This window comes from Phaseolus vulgaris, chromosome 3 (genome assembly GCF_000499845.2).
Source record: "Phaseolus vulgaris cultivar G19833 chromosome 3, P. vulgaris v2.0, whole genome shotgun sequence".
Taxonomy (NCBI): Eukaryota; Viridiplantae; Streptophyta; class Magnoliopsida; order Fabales; family Fabaceae; genus Phaseolus; species Phaseolus vulgaris.
This window is the reverse complement of record NC_023757.2, coordinates 6,569,383-6,589,567: the sequence shown is the minus strand read 5'-3', so window position 1 is coordinate 6,589,567 and position 20,185 is coordinate 6,569,383. Positions and strand designations below refer to the sequence as shown.

At 43.0% G+C, this 20,185-nt stretch overlaps 2 protein-coding genes and 1 pseudogene across 2 annotated transcripts; 2 read left to right on the top strand and 1 right to left on the bottom strand.

Moving 5' to 3' along the window:
• Window positions 1-218: 218 nt before the first annotated feature.
• On the top strand, window positions 219-324 carry LOC137808868 (small nucleolar RNA R71; annotated as a pseudogene).
• Window positions 325-10,102: 9,778 nt separating this feature from the next.
• On the bottom strand, window positions 10,103-12,721 carry LOC137839015 (formin-like protein 14). The gene is made up of 2 exons (XM_068648144.1): window positions 12,395-12,721; window positions 10,103-11,311 (listed from the first exon to the last, which is right to left on the bottom strand). Exons 1-2 carry the CDS (start codon window positions 12,719-12,721, stop codon window positions 10,103-10,105), a joined length of 1,536 nt encoding a protein of 511 aa, XP_068504245.1.
• Window positions 12,722-17,541: 4,820 nt separating this feature from the next.
• LOC137806465 (2-hydroxyisoflavanone synthase-like) lies at window positions 17,542-19,461 on the top strand. The gene is made up of 2 exons (XM_068606604.1): window positions 17,542-18,522; window positions 18,608-19,461. Exons 1-2 carry the CDS (start codon window positions 17,626-17,628, stop codon window positions 19,277-19,279), a joined length of 1,569 nt encoding a protein of 522 aa, XP_068462705.1. The 5' UTR covers window positions 17,542-17,625; the 3' UTR covers window positions 19,280-19,461.
• The last annotated feature ends 724 nt before the right edge of the window (window positions 19,462-20,185 follow it).

Below are 20,185 nucleotides of genomic sequence, written 5' to 3'. Positions count from 1 at the left end.
TATTTTGAGCCAAGAGTGCATCTTCTAACGACCCTTCCTTCTGAGTATTTTGCCTATCATGTTGGGATTGATAATCAGTTGACGCCAATGCAGCAATAATCCTTGTCGCTTGTTCTACATCAAGAGTCATCATTGTGCCGCCAGCTGCAGCATCTAGGAGCATCTTTGTGTCAGATCTGAGACCATTCAGAAATATGCTCAGTTGAGCAATATCTTCAAATCCATGATTTGGGCATTTTCTAAGCATCATTTTAAATCTTTCCCATGTCTCACAGAATGATTCATCAGCTCCTTGTCTGAACACAGAAATTTCAGACTTTGCTTTGATGTAGCAAGAAATTGGAAAAAATCTTTGTAGAAATTTTTCCTTTACATCCTTCCAACTAGTGAGACTCTGATTTGGAAGTGATCTGAGCCAATCCTTAGCCTTTCCTGCCAATGACAAAGAAAACAAGCGCATATAAACATTTTCAAGATCACCTGATTGAAAGCCCATTGTTCCCACCAATTCATAGAATGTAGACAAATGTGAACATGGATCCTCATGATCCATCGCTTTGAATTGATGGGTAATGATGAGAGTGAGAAAATTGGGATTTATTTTCAAGGTCTTAGCGGTAGCAGGTATTATGATACTAGAATAATGCCTTGGTCTTGGTACATGACATAATCTCCAAGTATCCTCTTAGGAGGTGGTGTTTGTTCTTCTGTCATGTTGCTTTCACCCTAAAACATATTAGTGGAGAAAAAAAATAGAGTATATTTTTTCTTTTTTAAAAAAAAAAAAATCAAAATAAAAACCAAAATAAATTTGAAGATAAAAATAAAAAAAAATTAAAATAAATATGCAAAAGAAAATAAAAATAACACAAACAAAATAAAATAAAACACTAAAATAACCCTAAGAGAAAAATAACAAAAATATACAGAAAAAAAAAAAAAATAAATAAATAAAAACTTACATAAAATAAAAACTAAAAACAAGAGAAAAGAAAATGAATAAATAAAAAATATAAAACAAAAAAAAAATAAAAACTTAAAAATACAATATACTAACGTACTTAAAATAACAAATAAATAATATGAATAAAATAAAATCAAAATAAAATAAAACAAAATAAAACAGAAGATTATAATTGTAAAAAACTAACCAACTTATTTAAAAGATACTACCTAACGTAAAAATAAAAACTAAAACTAGAAATGATAAATAATTAAAACAAATAAATAAAAACTACCTAAACCTAAATAAAACTACGTAACTAAACCTAAAAAAGAACTAAAATAAAATAAAATCAAAAGAAAATCAAAAGAAAAATTAAAATAAATTAAAAAAAATAAAAATAAAAACAAACTAAAACAAATAACGTAAAGAAAATAAACAAATAAAAACAACAACTTTCTTTTTAAAAAAAACAAATCTATTAAAATAAAATAAAATCTAAAATAAACAAAATCAAAACAATTAAAATATTTACAATATTTAGGAAATTATACTCAACAATTCAAACCTGTTCCCCGGCAACGGCGCCAAAAACTTGATGACTTTTTACGGCAAGTGCACCGCGTTTGTCAAAAATAATAATTGTCCCTAAGGACGGATATCGATCCCACAAGGAACAGTGAATTATCGAGTACAATAATCGTTAAATATAAAAACAGAACAATTAAAAGAGTTTTGAATTAATTGTGTTGGCAATAAGAAAACAAACAAAGAATTAGTCGTTTCAATTGGAAAAATAAGGATTAGTTTCATCTCTCTTACTCTCAAGTATTTTGATTAGCATGTCAATATTAAGTTCTTTGATTGAAATTGATGCCCGTATAAAAATCATTTATATCGATTCCTCGCATATAAAATCCTTAAAAATGTCCCCTAACTATCGATCCCTCGCATAATTATAAGAACAACTTAGAACGAAGCTCAGACGTTTAATAGCAATTAACATTTCAAGTCTATTCCTAGCACTCAAATATGTTAAGTATTGTTGTTTAGGTCCGAACCCTAAAAATACCTCCCGGTCAGATTTAAGATTCTCAATTTGTCACGGAAAATTAAAAGTAAAACAACAATACCAATAATCAATCAAGAACTGAATATTAATATATAAAATATCACCTCAATACATAAGAGTTTGAGCAGATTACTCCCAATTCCAAAGGGTAGAATTAGCCACGCATACTTCTATCACCTTCCATTCTCCCAATTGGGTTACAATTCACTCTATGGTGTTTTCCTCTCAATCTGGCACCCTAAGGTTGAGCCTCTAGCCCTCTATTTATCCTAGTTTTCTAGGGTTAGGTTGTTTATTGTGTCGCGCTAATGGGCTAAATGATAAAACATAAAAAAAGCCCAATCTTTCTTTGCATTTTTTTTCCATTCTGGGACCTTCTATCTTTATCTTTTTAGCTCAAATCATTCATCTTTAATCCAAATCTCTAATCTTCCTTAGAAATCTGCAATTAACACCAAATTTGGGAATAAAATACTCTTATTCAAATAAAGATCATAAAAAATGTAAAAAGGTATAAATTCATAAATTAGGGATTATTTTATATGTAAATTAGCAATAAATCCTCATAAGTGCCTATATTTTAATATGAAATATTACTGAAATTAGACACTTATCAGTACGCATGTTCAGATTGTTTCTTTACGCTTGCGAGTCTTGAGTACACTGAGAGAGAACTGGTCACGGTTCCTTAGAGTTCTTGAGTCTTACTCTTGAAGTAATTGGTGGTTCAGTCACTGACTTGGGCGTTGGAGTGCGATCGGCCGCAGCGACGCTGTTTCATCTTTTGCAGGTTCTTGAGGTGGATCGCGGTGAAGGACGGAGGCAAACACGGCGCATACGTCGATCCAAGTTTGACGAGGCAAAGCTCCAGCGTTTTGGTCAACAGGCAGGATCATCAGGCGCCCACCGTGGGGCCGTGTAAAACCTATTCCCATCCACAGTGTGAGTTCGTGGAGGTTTCTGCAGTTTCTGTGTGGTTGTGTGCTGGTGCAACCATTGTCCGCTGTTCATCTAGGTTTTGTTCGGTGATTTCGCGTTTTCCACCGTTCGTTTGGGTTTTTGTTCGGTGAGGTGAAGTTTTTCGCTGATTGCGCGAGTTTCGTTCGGTGAGATCTGAGTTTTTAGGCTCGTTTGGATTTTCGTGGAAGAAGCGTTGGTTTTTGGTGAAGAGCGGGTTTCTGTGGAGGTTTTCTGTATTCTTGAGGTTTCTTTCGAAGTTTTGCAAAGTTCTGACCGATTGATCGCTGAATCGATCGTCACTGAAGAAGGTGTTGTTCATTGCTCCCTGTGATTCGTCAAGTTTTCATGAGAAAAATGAGAAGCAACCGTTCAAGTCCAGTTGCGCCCGTTGCTGCTGAAGGCGCCATGACTATGGCGCAGATGGTGGAAATCATGCGTTCGCTGCAGGCGAATGTGGAAGCCTCGCGCATAGAGCAGGCGAGAATGCACGAGGACCTGGTCGCCTCTCGGGCCAGGAATGATGAGCTTAGCAGAGTGACTGAAGAACTGCGTCAAGCTCTTCAGGAGCAGCGAGGGCGTCCAGTCGCTGAAGAGGTCGCGTCATCGACGCTGCCTCGCGTTTTTCCTATGCCTTTCGCTCAGGCGATTACCGACACGCCTATCCCTGCGAGCGTAGTACCTGTGAAGGCTGTTTTTACCGGCGTGGAGGATCCTGAGGCACATCTCACCACGTTCCATACGCAGATGATGCTGTCAGGAGGATCAGACGTCGTGTACTGCAAGATGTTTGTGAGCACACTCCAGGGAACGGCGCTGGAATGGTTTGTGAGCCTGCCTACGGGCCACATAACCAACTTCCAACAGTTTTCAAAGATCTTCGTCGAGTAGTATATAGTGAACAAGGCACCGCCCAGGGTGTCTTATGATTTGTTCGACATAAGGCAGTATCAGGGAGAGTCCCTCAGGGACTACCTGAATCGTTTTGGGGCGCAGATGGTCCGCTCGCCAGCCAAAGACGAAGAGATGCTGGTCTACGCATTCAAGAAGGGCGTGCTGCCGGGACCATTCTGCGAGGCATTGATCAGGGCTCACCTTGCCACATTTGCTGAGGTCAGGCGACTTGCGGTGGCCCACATCGCCGATGAAAGTGAGGTCGTCGAGAAGAGGGGAAGCGTGGCTCCCGCTAGGCCACGTGCCCAGACCAGGATCCAGCCACAGAGGGTGCTGGAGACAGCAGCGGCCAGGAGGGATCAGAGGACTCGCCATCCTTATGATCCAAGGAAGAACAAGGGCAGGGGCCAAGGGCGCCCTCAACCAGCACGCCGGGAGTATAATCGACCGCCAAAGCACAAATTTGTCATGGGGTTGGCGGACCTGATCGCCATTCCCAATATATCAGCTAGGTTGAAGGCGCCCGAGAAGGTGGGCGACAAGGTGCTGGGACCAAAGCCAAACGCCTGGTGCGAGTTCCACTAGGGCTTTGGCCACACCGTGGACTCATGTTTAGCTTTAGGATACCAGCTCGACGATTTGGTCAAGAGCGGGTTCCTGAATGATTATCTGCTGGATAGAAGGACGGGGGGCGCGTCGAGCTCCCAACCGGAAGGTGGTGAGGCTCAGCAGCACGAGATGCCTACCCACGGGGAAATCCACACCATTGCAGGAGGTTTCTCGGGTGGTGGATGCACCGCATCAAAGAGGAAGAGGTATGCGAGGTCTGTGATTACGGTGAATATGTTTGAGGACCACTCGCCGGATGTGGACATTACGTTCACCAAGCAAGATCTTCGGGACGTTGTGCCTCATGACAACGATCCCATAGTCATCTCGTTGATCACAGCAGGAAGGAAGGTCCACAGGGTTCTGGTGGACCAAGGAAGCTCGGCAGACGTGATGTTCTGGTCGACTTTCACGCAGTTGGAGCTACCCCTTGACCAGCTGAGGCCCTATGGAGGTTGTTTGTATTGTTTCGCTGGTGACCAGGTAGAGGTCAGGGGGTACATAGAGTTGAGGACTACGTTTACAGATGAGGCGGGTTCGAGAACAGAGAAAATCAAGTACCTTGTCGTAAATGCTCCCTCAGCATACAACATTCTGTTGGGAAGACCCACGCTCAACAGAATAGGCGCTATACCGTCGACCCGGCACATGAAGGTGAAGCTGCCGTCTATGAAAGGGGTGGTGATCACCATCAAGTCCGACCAGAAAGAAGCGAAGAAGTGCTATGAGAATAGCCTGAAGAACAAGAGGTCGGTGAGTTACGTGACAACCACCCCGCCTCCTGGTGTGAAGCCCAGGCCAACGGTAATAGAAGAGACCGCCGGAAGTGACGTGGTGATGGTGGATGCTGAGCTAGGGGAGGGGAACGCCGGTCTAGAAGAGGAAGAGGCGCGGAATCGCCCTGAGGAAGCGAGGGAGCTGGGAATCGCCAGGGCGGTGATCGCCAGAGAAACCAGACCAAAACCCGTCGAGCAGTGGCTCGAAAGAGAGATCGGGGGAAAGATCTTCAAGCTGGGTAGATCACTGGAAGTTGAGCTCCAGGACCAGATCGCCAAGGTGATAGAGCGGCATCTGGATGCGTTTGCATGGTCCGCTTCGGACATGCCCGAGATTGATCCCGACTTCTTGTGCCATCATTTGGCGATGGACAACCAGGTGAGACCAGTACGATAGAGGAGAAGGAAGTTCAATGAGGAGAGGAGGCAGGCGATCAGAGACGAAACCCAGAAACTCCTCGCTGCAGGCCATATCAGGGAGGTGCAGTACCCTGATTGGCTAGCTAACGTCGTGCTGGTGAAGAAGAGCAACGGGAAATGGCGCATGTGCGTCGACTTCACCGATTTGAACAAGGCTTGCCCAAAGGATTCGTATCCTTTGCCAAGCATAGACGCCCTGGTGGACAGTGCTGCAGGGTGCAAGTTGCTGAGTTTCCTGGACGCCTTCTCGGGGTACAACCAGATCAAGATGCATCCCATGGATGAAGAGAAGACTGCCTTCATGACCGAGAGATCGTGCTACTGCTACAAGGTGATGCCTTTTGGGCTGAAGAACGCGGGGGCCACGTACCAGAGGTTGATGGATCGAGTACTTGCACCAATGCTGGGAAGAAATGTGCAAGCATACGTGGATGACATGGTCGTGACCTCGCCGGAGAAAAGCAAGCACATTGCGGACTTGGAAGAGTTGTTCACTACGATCGCCAAGTTCAGGTTGAAGCTGAATCCCGAGAAGTGCATCTTTGGCGTGGAGGCTGGGAAGTTCCTGTGATTTCTCTTAACTGAAAGAGGAATAGAAGCCAACCCTGATAAGTGCGCTGCCATTTTGGCAATGAGGAGCCCGGCTACCGTGAAGGAAGTGCAGCAGCTTACAGGTCGGATGGCCGCCCTGTCTCGTTTCGTGTCAGCTAGTGGAGAGAAGGGCCATCCGTATTTTCAGTGCTTAAGACGGAACAACAAGTTCACCTGGACAAAGGAGTGCGAAGAGGCCTTCGTTAAGCTTAAGGAGTACCTGGCGAGCCCACCGGTTCTGTGCAAACCGCTGGTGGGAACCCCTCTCAGGTTGTATTTTGCTATGACTGAGAGGGCGGTGAGTGCGGCGCTCGCCCAGGACCAAGATCAGGCTCAAAAGCCTATTTATTTTGTTAGTAAGGTACTGCAGGGCCCCGAAACGAGGTATCAGGCCCTGGAGAAGGCTGCACTGGCGGTAGTCTTTTCGGCGAGGAGGTTATGCCACTATTTCTATAGCTTCACGATACTGGTAATGACCGACTTGCCCATCCAGAAAGTTTTGAAGAAGCCTGACGTTGCGGGGAGGATGGTGAAGTGGGCAGTGGAGCTGTCGGAGTTTGATGGCGAGGATGGTGAAGTGAGCCCCGAGGTCCGATTAAGGGACAGATCTTCGCATATTTCGTGGTCGAGCTCTCATCTGAGGCGACACGAGTTGAGGGGGATGACTTTCGTTGGGTGCTTTCGGTGGATGGATCGTTGAACCAGCAGGGTAGCGGTGCTGGAGTCATCTTGGAGGGACCCAACGGCGTGCTGATCGAACAATCTTTGAGGTTTGCCTTCAAAGCCAGCAAAATCAAGCAGAATATGAGGCACTGATCGCCGGTATCTTGCTGGCTAAAGAGATGGGGGCTAGGGTGCTGATGGCTAAGAGTGACTCGCTGCTAGTCACGGGACAAGTAACAGGCGAGTTCCAGGCGAAAGATCCACAAATGGCGGCTTACCTGGAGTATGTACAGGAATTGAAAAGTTCCTTTGTCTCCTTCGAAGTGGTGCATGTGCCCAGAGAACAGAATGCCCGAGCTGACTTGCTAGCTAAGCTCGCCAGTTCAGGCAAGGGGGGTAGGCAGAGGACGGTGATTCAAGAAACTCTGAAGACGCCGAGAGCATTTGTGGCAGATCACCTGGTTCTTCAGATAAGCAAGTCGACGGAGAAAGCAGCAAGGAGTCACAGATCCTTGACCCAAGAGACCTTGAGGTCGCCAAGAATAAGGGCATGTCGGGGAGAGTAGGTGAACATGACGCAGGTCTGCACGACCCATGAGCCAGACATCTGGGTAACATAGTACAAGCGGTGCCTGGCGGATGGTCTTCTCCCGCTGGATCCGACGGAGGCTAGGAAGATAAAGAAGAATTCTAGCAAGTTCACAATGATTGACGACGAGTTGTACAGGTTTGGATTCACTCACCCACTCCTGGAATGTGTGCACGGGGAAAAATGTACAAGAATTATGGCAGAGCTCCATGAAGGGATATGCGAAAGCCACGTCGGGGGTCGAGCTCTAGCCGCAAGGACTCTCCGTGCAGGTTACTACTGGCCAACAATGAGAGAAGATTGCAAGAGGTATGCGCAGTTGTGCAAGCAATGCCAGCAGCACGCCGATTGGCACAAGGCGCCTCCCGAGGAGTTGAAGTCGATTTACAGCCTTGGCCGTTTCATACATGGGGAATCGACATCCTGGGACCATTCCCGCTGGCGATCAGGCAGATGAAGTACTTGGTGGTGGCGATTGAATATTTCACCAAGTGGATTGAAGCAGAACCAGTGGCCCAGATTACCGCACACAAGATTGAGGGTTTCGTATGGAAGAACATTGTGTGCCGGTTTGGTGTGCCCAAGCGCCTGGTGTCGGACAATGGGACTCAGTTTGCAAGTCACCTGTTGAAGAAGTTGTGCGAAGGGGTGGGAATTCAACAGGTATTTGCATCCGTCGAGCACCCTCAGACGAATGGCCAAGTAGAGTCAGCCAATCGGGTGTTGCTGAGAGGGTTGAAGAGAAGGCTAGAGAAAGCCAAGGGAAGCTGGGCTGAGGAGGTACCCCGTATAGTCTGGGCGTACCACACCACCGAGCAGTCAGGAACCCATGAGACCCCGTTCAGCCTGGTCTATGGATGCGACGCAATGATTCCAGTGGAAATCCAAGAGAGCTCGCCGAGATTCCAGAACTTTGTAGTGGAAGACTCGAATGAGGAAAGAAGGCTGAATCTGGATTTGCTGGATGAGGTCAGGGAGGAGGCGAGGTTGAAGGCTGAGGCAGTGAAGAGAAGGATTGAACGAAGATATAACTCGAAGGTGATGCCAAGACAGTTCAAAGAGGGCGACCTGGTGATGAGAAAGGCCCACCAGTACGAGATGGAGAATAAGCTGTCGTCTAAGTGGACGGGACCGTTCAGAATAACCGAGGCGCTCGGAAACGGCGCCTACCGCTTAGGGACATTGGAAGGAGGGGCGATTCCTCGCACTTGGAACGCCACGCACCTCAAGTTATATTATAGTTAAGAACTTTGTAAGTAAAGACAAACACGAAGTTATATTACAATGTTTCTGTTAAAATAGTTTGGAGGGGGCACTCTTTTTTCCCTAAGGAGGGTTTTTAATGAGGCCACCCAATAAAAAAGAGTTTTCAAAGTTTAAAGTGTTTTAGATTGCATGCGTGTTGTTTTTCGAAAAGTTTTGAAGAAAGACCTTGTCACTTATATGTGATTCAAGGCAAGTTGAAGTTATGTTGCATGCTTTCTAAAAAGTCTCAAAGTCCTCATCGTCTTTCGGCGATCGGAGGCGCCAGTTAAAGTTAAAGTCATCATCGTCTTTCGACGATCGGAGGTACCAGTTAAAAGACCTCAACGCCCTCACGCGTCCTGAGGCGAGATAAAGACCTCCTCGCCGTCGAGCGAGTGCAGGCGAGGAAGAGTAAAAAGTCCTTAGTGCTTCCAGAGGAGAGAAGATGTAGCCTCTGGGGCAATGTAGAGGCACCAGTGAAAAGTCCTCAGTGTTTCTGGGGGAGAGGAGATGGAACCTCTGGGACAATGTAGAGGCACCAGCAAAAAGTCCTCAGTGCTTCCAGAGGAGAGAAGATGTAGCCTCTGGGGCAATGTAGAGGCACCAGCAAAAAGTCCTCAGTGTTTCTGGGGGAGAGAAGATGTAACCTCTGGGGCAATGTAGAGGCACGAGATAAAGACCTTCTCGCCGATGAGCGAGTTCAGGCAAGATAAAATCCTTTTCGTCTCGAACGAGTTCAGGTATGGTGTAAAGGGTGGAAGAAGTTCGGAGGGTGGCTAAGATAGGTTCGAAGAGAACGCCTAGCCACCCGGTCTTTTGTTCTGAAGCCCAAGGAGGTAGAGAAGGATCCGAAAGGCGCCTCTACCCCCAGATAAGGGAACAATGGCCTAGTTGTGAAGGCAAGGGGAAGCTGGTATCGCCAAGAGTCTTTGGCGACCAGGAGAAATTCAAGCGATGGCGAGAAAGCCAAGGCCCGATTTGATAAGGCAGATCAGATGAGCTGTCTCTTAAGCCATCAGTTGGGTTGAAGTTCGTTATTTGAAGAACGATTTCACGCTAAGGTTCATTACCTTGAGGTTACAAGTTGTTAGAGTGATTATTGTTCGAAAGTCAGTGGTTCGAAGCAGTTAAGTATACAATCGCGATTACAAAGTTACTAAGTTAATTTGTCTAAGAGATTTGCGCAAGGAAGATAAAGTTAACAAGAAGAGAGTATAAAAAGAAGCAGGAAATGTCATAACATAAAGTGGCATTAGTTCAAGATACATGTACAGAAAAAGGGAAAGTTTATTACAAGTGTGTGTAAGGGAGAAAGCAAAGGAATAATGGATGGAGGGAAGCAACTAGTCTTCAGAAGGAACAATCTTCCCGTCCACCACTTCGTTGTTGAGAGACACCATGGAGAGGTCCAGATCGGGGTACAGGCAGGCGAACTGCTCCAAGGCAGCGTCGAATCCAGTAGCGAGAATCTGGGCGGAGCTCAGCTCAAGTTCTTCGATCTGCTTCTTGAGCCCCTCGTTCTGCTGCTTCAGCTCTTCAGCTTGCTTCTTGAGTTCTTCAATGGTTTCCCGAGCTTGAAGAAGGTATTCAGTAACCTTCTTGGATTCCGCTTGCGCCTGGACCAGCTGTGTGGTGATCTTCCCGTTTTCCTCTTTGGCCTCGGCGAGTTTGGCCATGGTTTCGTCTCTCTCCTTTTCGACTTTGCCCAAAAAGACCTCCCGATCGGCTGACCTTTTCTCGAGGTTTTTTACCCTGGCGGCATCTGCTTTGATCAACGCCTCCAGGTCAGCCACTTTGACGCGATAGGGTACCAGCTTGCTCTCCAACTCGATCTTCTCTTGAGCTAAGAGTTGCACCTTATGGCGTAGATCGGTGGCCTCCTTGCGTGCCACCCGGAGTTCAGTGCTCATAGCATCTTCCACTCGAGAGTGATCAATCTCGGCGAGCGTTAGATTGCAGGATAACCTCTCCGCCTCGATCCTGATGGTGCGGTTCTCCTCTCGGAGCGTGAAGATGTCATCTTGGAGCTTCTTGCTGGAACTCTCCACAGCTTTGGATATGATGGAAGGGAAATCCTCCGCCATTATCTTCAGTTTTGCTGAGAAGGGTTCCCACACCCTTTTGACCTCAAGAGAGAGGCTTGCTTGTGGAGGCACCGGGGGAGCTTGCTGTTGGTTCTCGCCACCACCTTCTTGAGTTGGTTGTTGGATAGGTGCTTCTTGGCGTGGTGGCGACGTCGGGGATTCGGTGATAATGATAGGTGAGTTGTGAGCACCTTCATCCCCGACTGGTGCAGCATTTGCGGTTGAGGCGTTTGAAGGAGGACCCCCTCCAGCTGATACATAGGGCGTGGAGGCGCTCGGGGGGTTCTCCATAAAGTTGGGCTCGGCAGCCTCAACCACGGGAAGAGCAGATGCCAGAGGAACTGCTTGGACTGGCGAGGTGGGAGCTGGAGCAGGAAGCAGTGTGGGAGGTGGAGCTGGTGTAGAAGGTGGTGTTGATGTTGGAAGAGGAGGTGGAGCAGATGGTGAAGAAGGTGCCACCCTCTTCCTCTTGGTGATAAGGCCATCTTCAGTCGCCTCATCGTCTTCTTCGTCATCCTCTTGGACAACCTGAGGGGTTTTCCTCTTTGGTTTCCTGAGGACGAGCTTTTTGCGCTGTTGTTGGGCGGGCTGGGCAACCGAAGGAGCTGGGCCTTTAGGGGGCGATCTCCCCTGGGCGGCGGTGATCTCCACCACTGAGTTTGGCACGGTTTGAGAATCCGACGCCAACCCATGGGCTCGGGCGAGGGCCCTCAACTCAGCCAGCTTTCCCTTGCCCAACATGAGGTCTGCATGATGCAAAGGAACATGGGTCAGCTCAGAGAGAAAGATAAACACATAAGTCAGTATGCAACAAAAGCAGATAAGTGGTGCAGAAAATAAAACCAAAGTCTTGTGCACAGCAGACAAGACGCCCAGAAACAGTTAGCAGAAGTAACGTCAAGTATAATGACTTAGACACTAAGGGAAGTGCTAACCTATGCGAGCCTCGAGTTGATCTTCGAAGAACTCGAAGGAGATGAGCGCAGTGGTAAGGAAAGTGATGTTAAGGTCTGCCACGCTCTTCCAAAAGAGGCACAGATCCTTGTCCAAGGCTCCCATATTCTCGGGGCTCCTTGGCCTCCTAAAGCTTCCCTTGGACTCTTTACTCCCCTTGTTTACCCAATACAAGGGGAAGCCGTCGAGCAGCGAGGTGTCCTTGTCGTTTGGGCGCACTTGGACAAACTTGCATTTCCAATCCTTGTAGGATTGTTGGAAGATGGAGAAGATCGACCTCCCAACAATCCTGTTCAGACTCAACCAGAGGCGATCTCCTGGGTGTTTGGCTTCAAACAGGAAAAGAAAAACGTCCACTGACGCTGGTAGCCCCAGATGTGCGCACATGATTTGGAACGCCCGCACGAATGCCCAGCTGTTGGGATGGAGCTGGGCGGCGGCGATGTCAAGCTCGGTAAGTAGCTCTCTTTCAAAACGAGTGAAGGGAAACCTAAGTTTCACCTTCTTGAACAGGGTGGTGTATACGAAGCAGAACAACCCGCCGTTGTTCCCTTTGTCGTCGGCGCACACTGGCACGTCGGGGGGGCAAGGTAGCACCATCATCTTGTCGTCATGCTCCTTGTGGAACGACAGATGGGGGTCCTTCCCTTTCTTCAATCGGAGAACTGTTCCAGCAGAATTTATTGAGGAAGTTTCCTTCAGTAGAGTCGGGGTGGCCCATGGGTATAGCTTTTTGAAGTCGGGGGAAGGAACGGAGGCACCTCCGGCAACCGGTAGCGTAGCCTGAGCCAGGTCAGGACGAGGGGCTACAGGCCTCTCAGCCAGGGAAGAAGAAGCATCAGGTGCTCGTAGGGGGTTGTGAGCTTGAGATGAAGGGTTTCGCGACGAGGGAGGAGGATTTGGGGTGATCTTTGAGCGAGCCATCGCGGAAACTGCAAAGGAAAAAGAAAAGGAAAGGTGAGCAGGGTTCGCAGAGGCTGACTCGATCGTGAAAGAAGGGTGAGAAACGAACGAACGAAGGTTCGTTGTAACGAAGACGAAGCCCTCAGTTACGAGAAAGGAGAAATAGAAGAAACAGCCCACAGCGTATGCACCAGACAGATAATGGATGATGCGAATCGGTTAAAATGCAGGAAAAATCAACAGAAGAAGTAAAGGGAGTACCTTTTTATGATCGGAAGAACGATGAAGGAAGTTGAGGATTTAGGAGGTTGAAGAGCGTCGTGAGTTTTCGCAGAAGAAGCTTGAAGCGTTTGAGAAAGCAAAGAAGTGATGGAACAGTAGAAGTGAAATGGGTTTAAGGGTTTTTCGAAAGGGTTTTGGAAGCGCAAACGACAATTAAAGGTAACCGTTGATGAAGCCACGTGTCGAGCGATTGGAAAAGTGGTTGGTGGAGCGTCAGGAAAGCAGAAAGTACAACCGTTTGGAATTCTGCGCCAGCGCCACGTAGATCGGTATTGACGTGACTCCTTTAGTCTTTTCGCTGGACAAGTCTTCGCTTAAGACTGGGGGGCTTGTGTACCGCCCTGGTAGTCGGGAGTAATGACGTGATAGTAATGACGTGATAGTAATGACGTGATAGTAATGACGTGGCGTCGAGCTATGATATAGGCGTGTTGGACGGGACACCTGGTTAGCCGAAGGGAAGGAGGTCGGGGGGTTTGCGTAGTCGCCAGTTATTAAGTTGGCGTGCTCCGATCTCCACCATACCTGAAACCGGCGGTCACCGAGTTGAAGATGAAGTCGCCAGATGTGGATCCAGGCAACCAAGTGATTAGAGATCGCCGAAGCAAGGACATCGCCGAAGATAAAGGCAGATGGTCATTTCCCAGTTGGCCAGAGGATGAGCTTGGGAGATAGCCCACTTACACGGTAAAGCAGGTAGGGCAGATCATGAAGGCGGCCGGCGAGACCACAGGGAAGGTGTGTACGAAGGCACCCGAACTCGCCATCCAGAAGAGATCGCGCTCCAAGGCATCTATGCACTGAGTATACCATGCATAAGTAACTTAGCCAAAAGAAGAGTCAGAAGTAGCGCCCAAGTCAAGGATGCTCCAGATGATGGCACGTGTACAGCTGGATGCGAGCCACGTGTCCAGATATGTAACTGCCAGGAGAGAAAAAGTGCCCAGGTATATAAGAGTTCTCAACAAACTTCTGAGGTACGCACATTCAGATTGTTTCTTTACGCTTGCGAGTCTTGAGTACACTGAGAGAGAACTGGTCACGGTTCCTTAGAGTTCTTGAGTCTTACTCTTGAAGTAATTGGTGTTTCAGTCACTGACTTGGGCGTTGGAGTGCAATCGGCCGCAGCGGCGCCGTTTCGTCTTTTGCGAGTTCTTGAGATGGATCGCGGTGAAGGACGGAGGCAAACACGGCGCATACGTCGATCCAAGTTTGACGAGGCAAAGCTCCAGCGTTTTGGTCAACAGGCAGGATCAACTTGTTTAAAAATAATTAAAGGTTTTTTTGCATCTATTTTTCCTATATATGTATGTAAATGTACAAGAGTATCTTATCAAAGTTTTGATACAAAATATTTTAATGAATATAACTAATTTTTTAACTAATTGAAATCTCTTCTTTATATTATTTTTTATTAACAACTTTTAAATATAAGAATTTACTTAAAACTAAATCCATTGTCACTATTAATATTAACTCATTTAGATGATTAAAATAAAACATTCCTTTTTTTTAGTACATTAAACTCATTTTTTTAAAATAAATAAAATAAAGATCACACTACAATAATGAGTGAGTGATGTATGATTTATTTTTACAAAATAAAATTTTATTTTTTTATTTATTATGCGGGCCAGCAGGCCAACCTGTCCCGCCCCGCTGTTAGCCCGTGCAGACTGTGAATTATGCATGACGGATCTAAGTGGATAAACAGACTAGATTAGTGTATCCGTCCTGCACTTTTTGGCAGCGGGTGTCCTCCCTAATTCGATTATAAAACAAGGGGTATATATAGGGACAAATTAATCGGTTTCAGTTACAACACTGTAAACATGTGATTTGTTGCATAATGAAGAGGAAAGGAATTCCATATGGATTCAAATATTGAGATATGGTAACAAGATAGCATACGTGCTCTTGTCTTACGATTAGTATATCATGATGATTCCCCATAATGTGTTTTTTTTTTTAATGTATACATTGTGTTGGAAATCTGAATTATTGAAGTATTGGGTTAATGTAATATAACCTAATACATCTTTTGTATACAATGATTGTAACATCCTTCCTTTAGATGTTCATTTTATTTTATTATATTTTTCTGTAATAAAAAAATATTAGTTAACTAAATTTAAACTTACCTTCCAACTCAGCTTGAAAAATTAGCTATACCACAAGAGAAAGTAATTGCAGATTCGAGATTCCAGTTTTCAACATCTCAATTGAACTAAATGTATTGTTAATAAGATTAGTTATGAGTAGAATATTTAGATCGTTGAATGACCTATAGCTCAATCTTGTGCTTTATACATATATGAGTTAAACTTTTACTAGCACATTATTCTTCTAAAAAACAAATAAGGAAATTAAAAAACGTTTAACAACATTAAGAAAAAGAACAATCCAAACAAAAGTAGAGTTGATTAGATGCTACTTTATGAACAAAACAAACACTACACCAAATATTTGTTAATAATTTTTTACTACAAAAAAATTATTAAATAAAAAATAATTTTAAAAACAAAAAGTAATTAATTACCATATTTACTAAATTAGATATTATTTAAAGATTAAAAAATTTATTAATATCTAAAATAATTTTTGTTATTGATAAATAGTTTTTAAACTGATATCTAATTAGTTATCAAAATTTTAGTTACTAACTTTAAAATATAAATAATTAATAGTTAAAACATTAGTAGTTAATTAGATATCAATTATTAAAAATTATTTATTAATAGTGGAAACTAATTTAAATACAACTAATTTTGTAGTATCTGAAATAGTATATAATTTAATTAATATAACAATTAATTATTTTGTTTTTAAAATTAATTTTTATTTAATAATTTCTAAGTAATGCTTTTTTTCATGCCAACATCACGCCCACTTAAAGTGCAACCTACATATATGTTATTAATAAGATAAAAAAAATGAATTGGTTGATATGTTATTAATAAGATAAAAAAAATGAATTGATTGATATTTTATGTAATCAAATTTAAGAGTATAATAGTCCAAAATATTTTGAAAAAGCAAGATATTTTTGTATGATTCTGGATTACACTCCTTGTATGAACCATCAATAACAAATTAGTCTCATACTCCAACGTGTGAGTATTTCTACAAGTCCAATAAAAGTATGAGTTTTCTGTAAAATTTTGAAAGTTTACGATATAATAGGTTATGAAGATTTTCCAGACGGGACAAATCAATTATATATTTTTATATTATGTATTAATTGGAATATTCAATTTAAATTACATTTTAAAATGTTTTAAAATCAATTAAATATTAGATACTATATTTCATTATGTTGATTAATATAATATAAAAAATATCATCTGTCCATATAAGTCCAATTTCAAAATAATATAATAAATGCTATGAATAATATAATAATTAAAATAAATAACCGTAACATAAAATTATAAAAAAAAACGAAATTTGATTTATCATTGTACATATTGTTAATTGATAATTAAATTTTAATACCTTGTGATAATTAATTGACCCTTAAAGGAAAACAGCTTTGGTCCACCACAATCAAAGTGTGGAAAAACTATTAAAAGACTATAAATATAATAAGCATATTGTTCATTAGTTATATATGTATCATTTTTTCGAGACTTCAATTATTGGATTAGAGTAGGAGAAATTGAAAAAAAAAATTAGAATTTAGAATCTCACAAGATTTTTTTGGCATGATATGATCCGCCGCAGAAACTGTGGTAAGCAAGCAAAACGAAGTCGTAGTACGTATTTTGATTCAAAGATTTTGAGTTGGTTTGATTTGAAGCATATTAAAATAATGATGAATCACCCAAAATTGACTTGAGAATTTGCAGATATGAAGTGCATGCACTCTTGGCCAGCCCTCGTAAGAAGAGATTATTAGGCTTTTGACTTGAGAATGAAAGTGAAAATGAAAACAACCTCTTGGATTTATTTTAATTTTATTTTGCCTGACTATTTTTAATTTTAATTTTATTGAATATATAATTTTTAAAGACGAGTAGAGCAATAAATAAACGGTAGTGTTAAAAAGTGAGGAGTATTATAAGCAGTAATTGATTAAAATTGTAAATTTTGAGGATTTGTTGAGGGAATTGGAGCCCATAAGATAAGCATAAGCATAAGCAGTATTTAAGACTCGCAGCCGAAAAGAGTTCGTGAGCACATCGTCTTCGACTAGGAATGGAGTAGGTGAAGCTTTTTGGTGTGCATTATTAACCAAGAAAAGTATGGGGAATGTAATAAAAAGTTAGGAAGAATTAAAATATAGTAATGATATATTTATAATTTATATTTTTTATAACTCTAAATATTATTATTTTAATGATATAATTTATTTTGAAACTTATTTTTTATTATATATATTTATTTATAAATTCATTAAATTATATTAAATTGTATCGAGTTGCATAAGTGTCATTTTCCTATAATATAATATTGAGAAGAAGTTTGTGTCTGCTTGTGTGAAAAGAAAGAAGAATAACATTTGAAAGAGACATGGAGGCGAATATGAGGTTCCTATAAAAGGGGAGCGATGGAAGCCTGTATGTATCCTCAGACTCTCTTCTCTATCTAGGCAGTGAGTTGCAGAGAGGAAGAAGATCTGATAAGCAGAAACAAAAACAATCATGTTGCTGGAAATTGCAATCGGTTTGTTGTTGATAGGACTGTTTCTGCACCTGCGTCCTACACCCACTGCTAAATCCAAGGCCCTTCGACACCTTCCCAACCCTCCTAGCCCAAAGCCTCGGCTTCCCTTCATTGGACACCTTCACCTTTTGAATGGCCAACTTCTGCACCACTCTCTCATTACTCTTTCCCAACGTTATGGCCCTTTGTTCTCTCTCTACTTTGGCTCCATGCCCACCGTTGTTGCCTCCACCCCCGAGTTGTTCAAACTCTTCCTTCAAACCCACGAGGCTGCTTCCTTCAACACCAGGTTCCAAACCTCTGCTATTAAGCGCCTCACTTACGACAACTCCGTTGCCATGGTTCCTTTTGGACCTTACTGGAAGTTCATCAGGAAGCTCATCATGAACGACCTCCTCAACGCCACCACCGTCAACAAGTTGAGGCCCTTGAGGAGCCATGAGATCCGCAAGGTTCTCAGAGTATTCGCCCAAAGTGCAGAGTCCCAACAGCCCCTTAACATCACCGAGGAGCTTCTCAAGTGGACAAACAATACCATCTCCATGCTGATGCTGGGTGAGGCCGAAGAGGTTAGAGATTTGGCTCGCGAGACAGTTAAGATCTTCGGTGAGTACAGTCTTACCAACTTCATCTGGCCCTTGAATAAGCTCAAGTTTGGAAAGTATGAGAAGAGGATCGATGAAATATTCAACAAGTTCGACCCCGTCATTGAGAAGGTCATCAAGAAGCGCCAAGAGATCGTGAGAAGGAGAAAGAACGGAGAAGTTGTTGAGGGAGAGCAGAGCGGTATTTTCCTCGATACTTTGCTTGAATTCGCTGAGGACGAGACCATGGAGATCAAAATTACCAAAGAGCAGATCAAGGGTCTTGTTGTCGTAAGTTTCTCTACTTGTCTTTTCTTATTCATACTAACCAACCAGTGTAGCAACTAACTGATACACACATTTTTTATTGTGACAGGATTTCTTCTCAGCAGGAACAGATTCCACAGCCGTGGCAACTGAGTGGGCTTTGGCAGAACTCATCAACAACCCTAGGGTGTTGCAAAAGGCTCGGGAGGAGGTGTACAGTGTTGTGGGGAAAGATAGAGTGGTTGATGAAGTTGATACTCAAAACCTTCCTTACATCAGGGCCATAGTGAAGGAGACATTCCGCTTGCACCCACCACTCCCTGTGGTGAAAAGAAAGTGTGTGGAAGAGTGTGAGATTGAAGGGTGTGTGATCCCAGAGGGAGCATTGATACTTTTCAATGTGTGGGCTGTAGGAAGAGACCCTAAGTACTGGAACAAACCATTGGAATTTCGTCCTGAGAGATTCTTAGAAAGTGGAGCTGAAGGGGGAGTTGGGCCTCTTGATCTAAGGGGGCAGCATTTTCAACTTCTCCCATTTGGGTCAGGTAGGAGAATGTGCCCTGGAGTGAATTTGTCTACTTCAGGAATGGCAACATTTCTTGCATCTGTTGTCCAGTGCTTTGACCTGCAAGTGGTGGACTCACAAGGACACATACTGCATGGTGATGATGCCAAAGTTAGCATGGAAGAGAGAGCTGGCCTCACAGTTCCCAGGAAACACAACCTCGTATGTGTTCCACTTGCAAAAACAACCCTCGCCGCCAAACTCCTCTCCTCATAAATTACCACTTTCAACACTATCTTACCGTTTTGCAGTTACTTTTATGTTCTCATAATTATTTCAATAAGGCGTAATTGACATACCTATGAGATGCCTTTATTTGATACTGTGATGTAACTTCAGATATCATTCATTACAAAAGTTTATAATCATTCAATACTATATATATTGGTTTTTTCCTATTATCATCCATACATTTTGTTTATAAGAAAACTCAACAACAAGCATAAAACAAAGAAACGATATTATATCAGAAGGTTTTGCGCATAGAAAAGGATACTTATTCTTATAAAAAAGAAAGGTCACATGATAAAGTGAGGGATAGGTTACAAGTTAAATACAAAGATCAAAATAATTATATTTCATCTTCTAAAGAAGTTATGACTAAACAAGTACAATGCTTTAAATGTATGGAAAAATGATATTGTTTCTTGTGAATGTCCAAAAAAAGAAAACATTGATTTTTAAAAATCAAGACATTCAAGTGAATGAAACTTCATCTTTACTCTGAGGGTGAATAAGTCATATCTTCTGAATAAGAAATTCAACCAACCATGTACAGGAGATTTATTGATAGTTCAACGCCTTTTTCAAAGTCGTCCCCTACATTTAGGTTAGTCAGAACGAGAAAACTTATTTCACACTAGATGTAAGGTTGTAGATAACATTTGTTCATTAATTGTCAATAGTAATTCTTGTTGTAACCAATGTAGTTTTAGGTTAGTCAATAAACTATCTCTTAAAACACAACTACACCCTTCACCATGCAGATTAGACTAGATTAATTAAGATAATGATGTAGTTGTCAAACACCAAGTAAGTGTGCCAGTTCACATAGGATTACCAAGAAAACATTTTATGTGATATTATCCCTATGGAAATTGAACACATTATACTTGGACGACC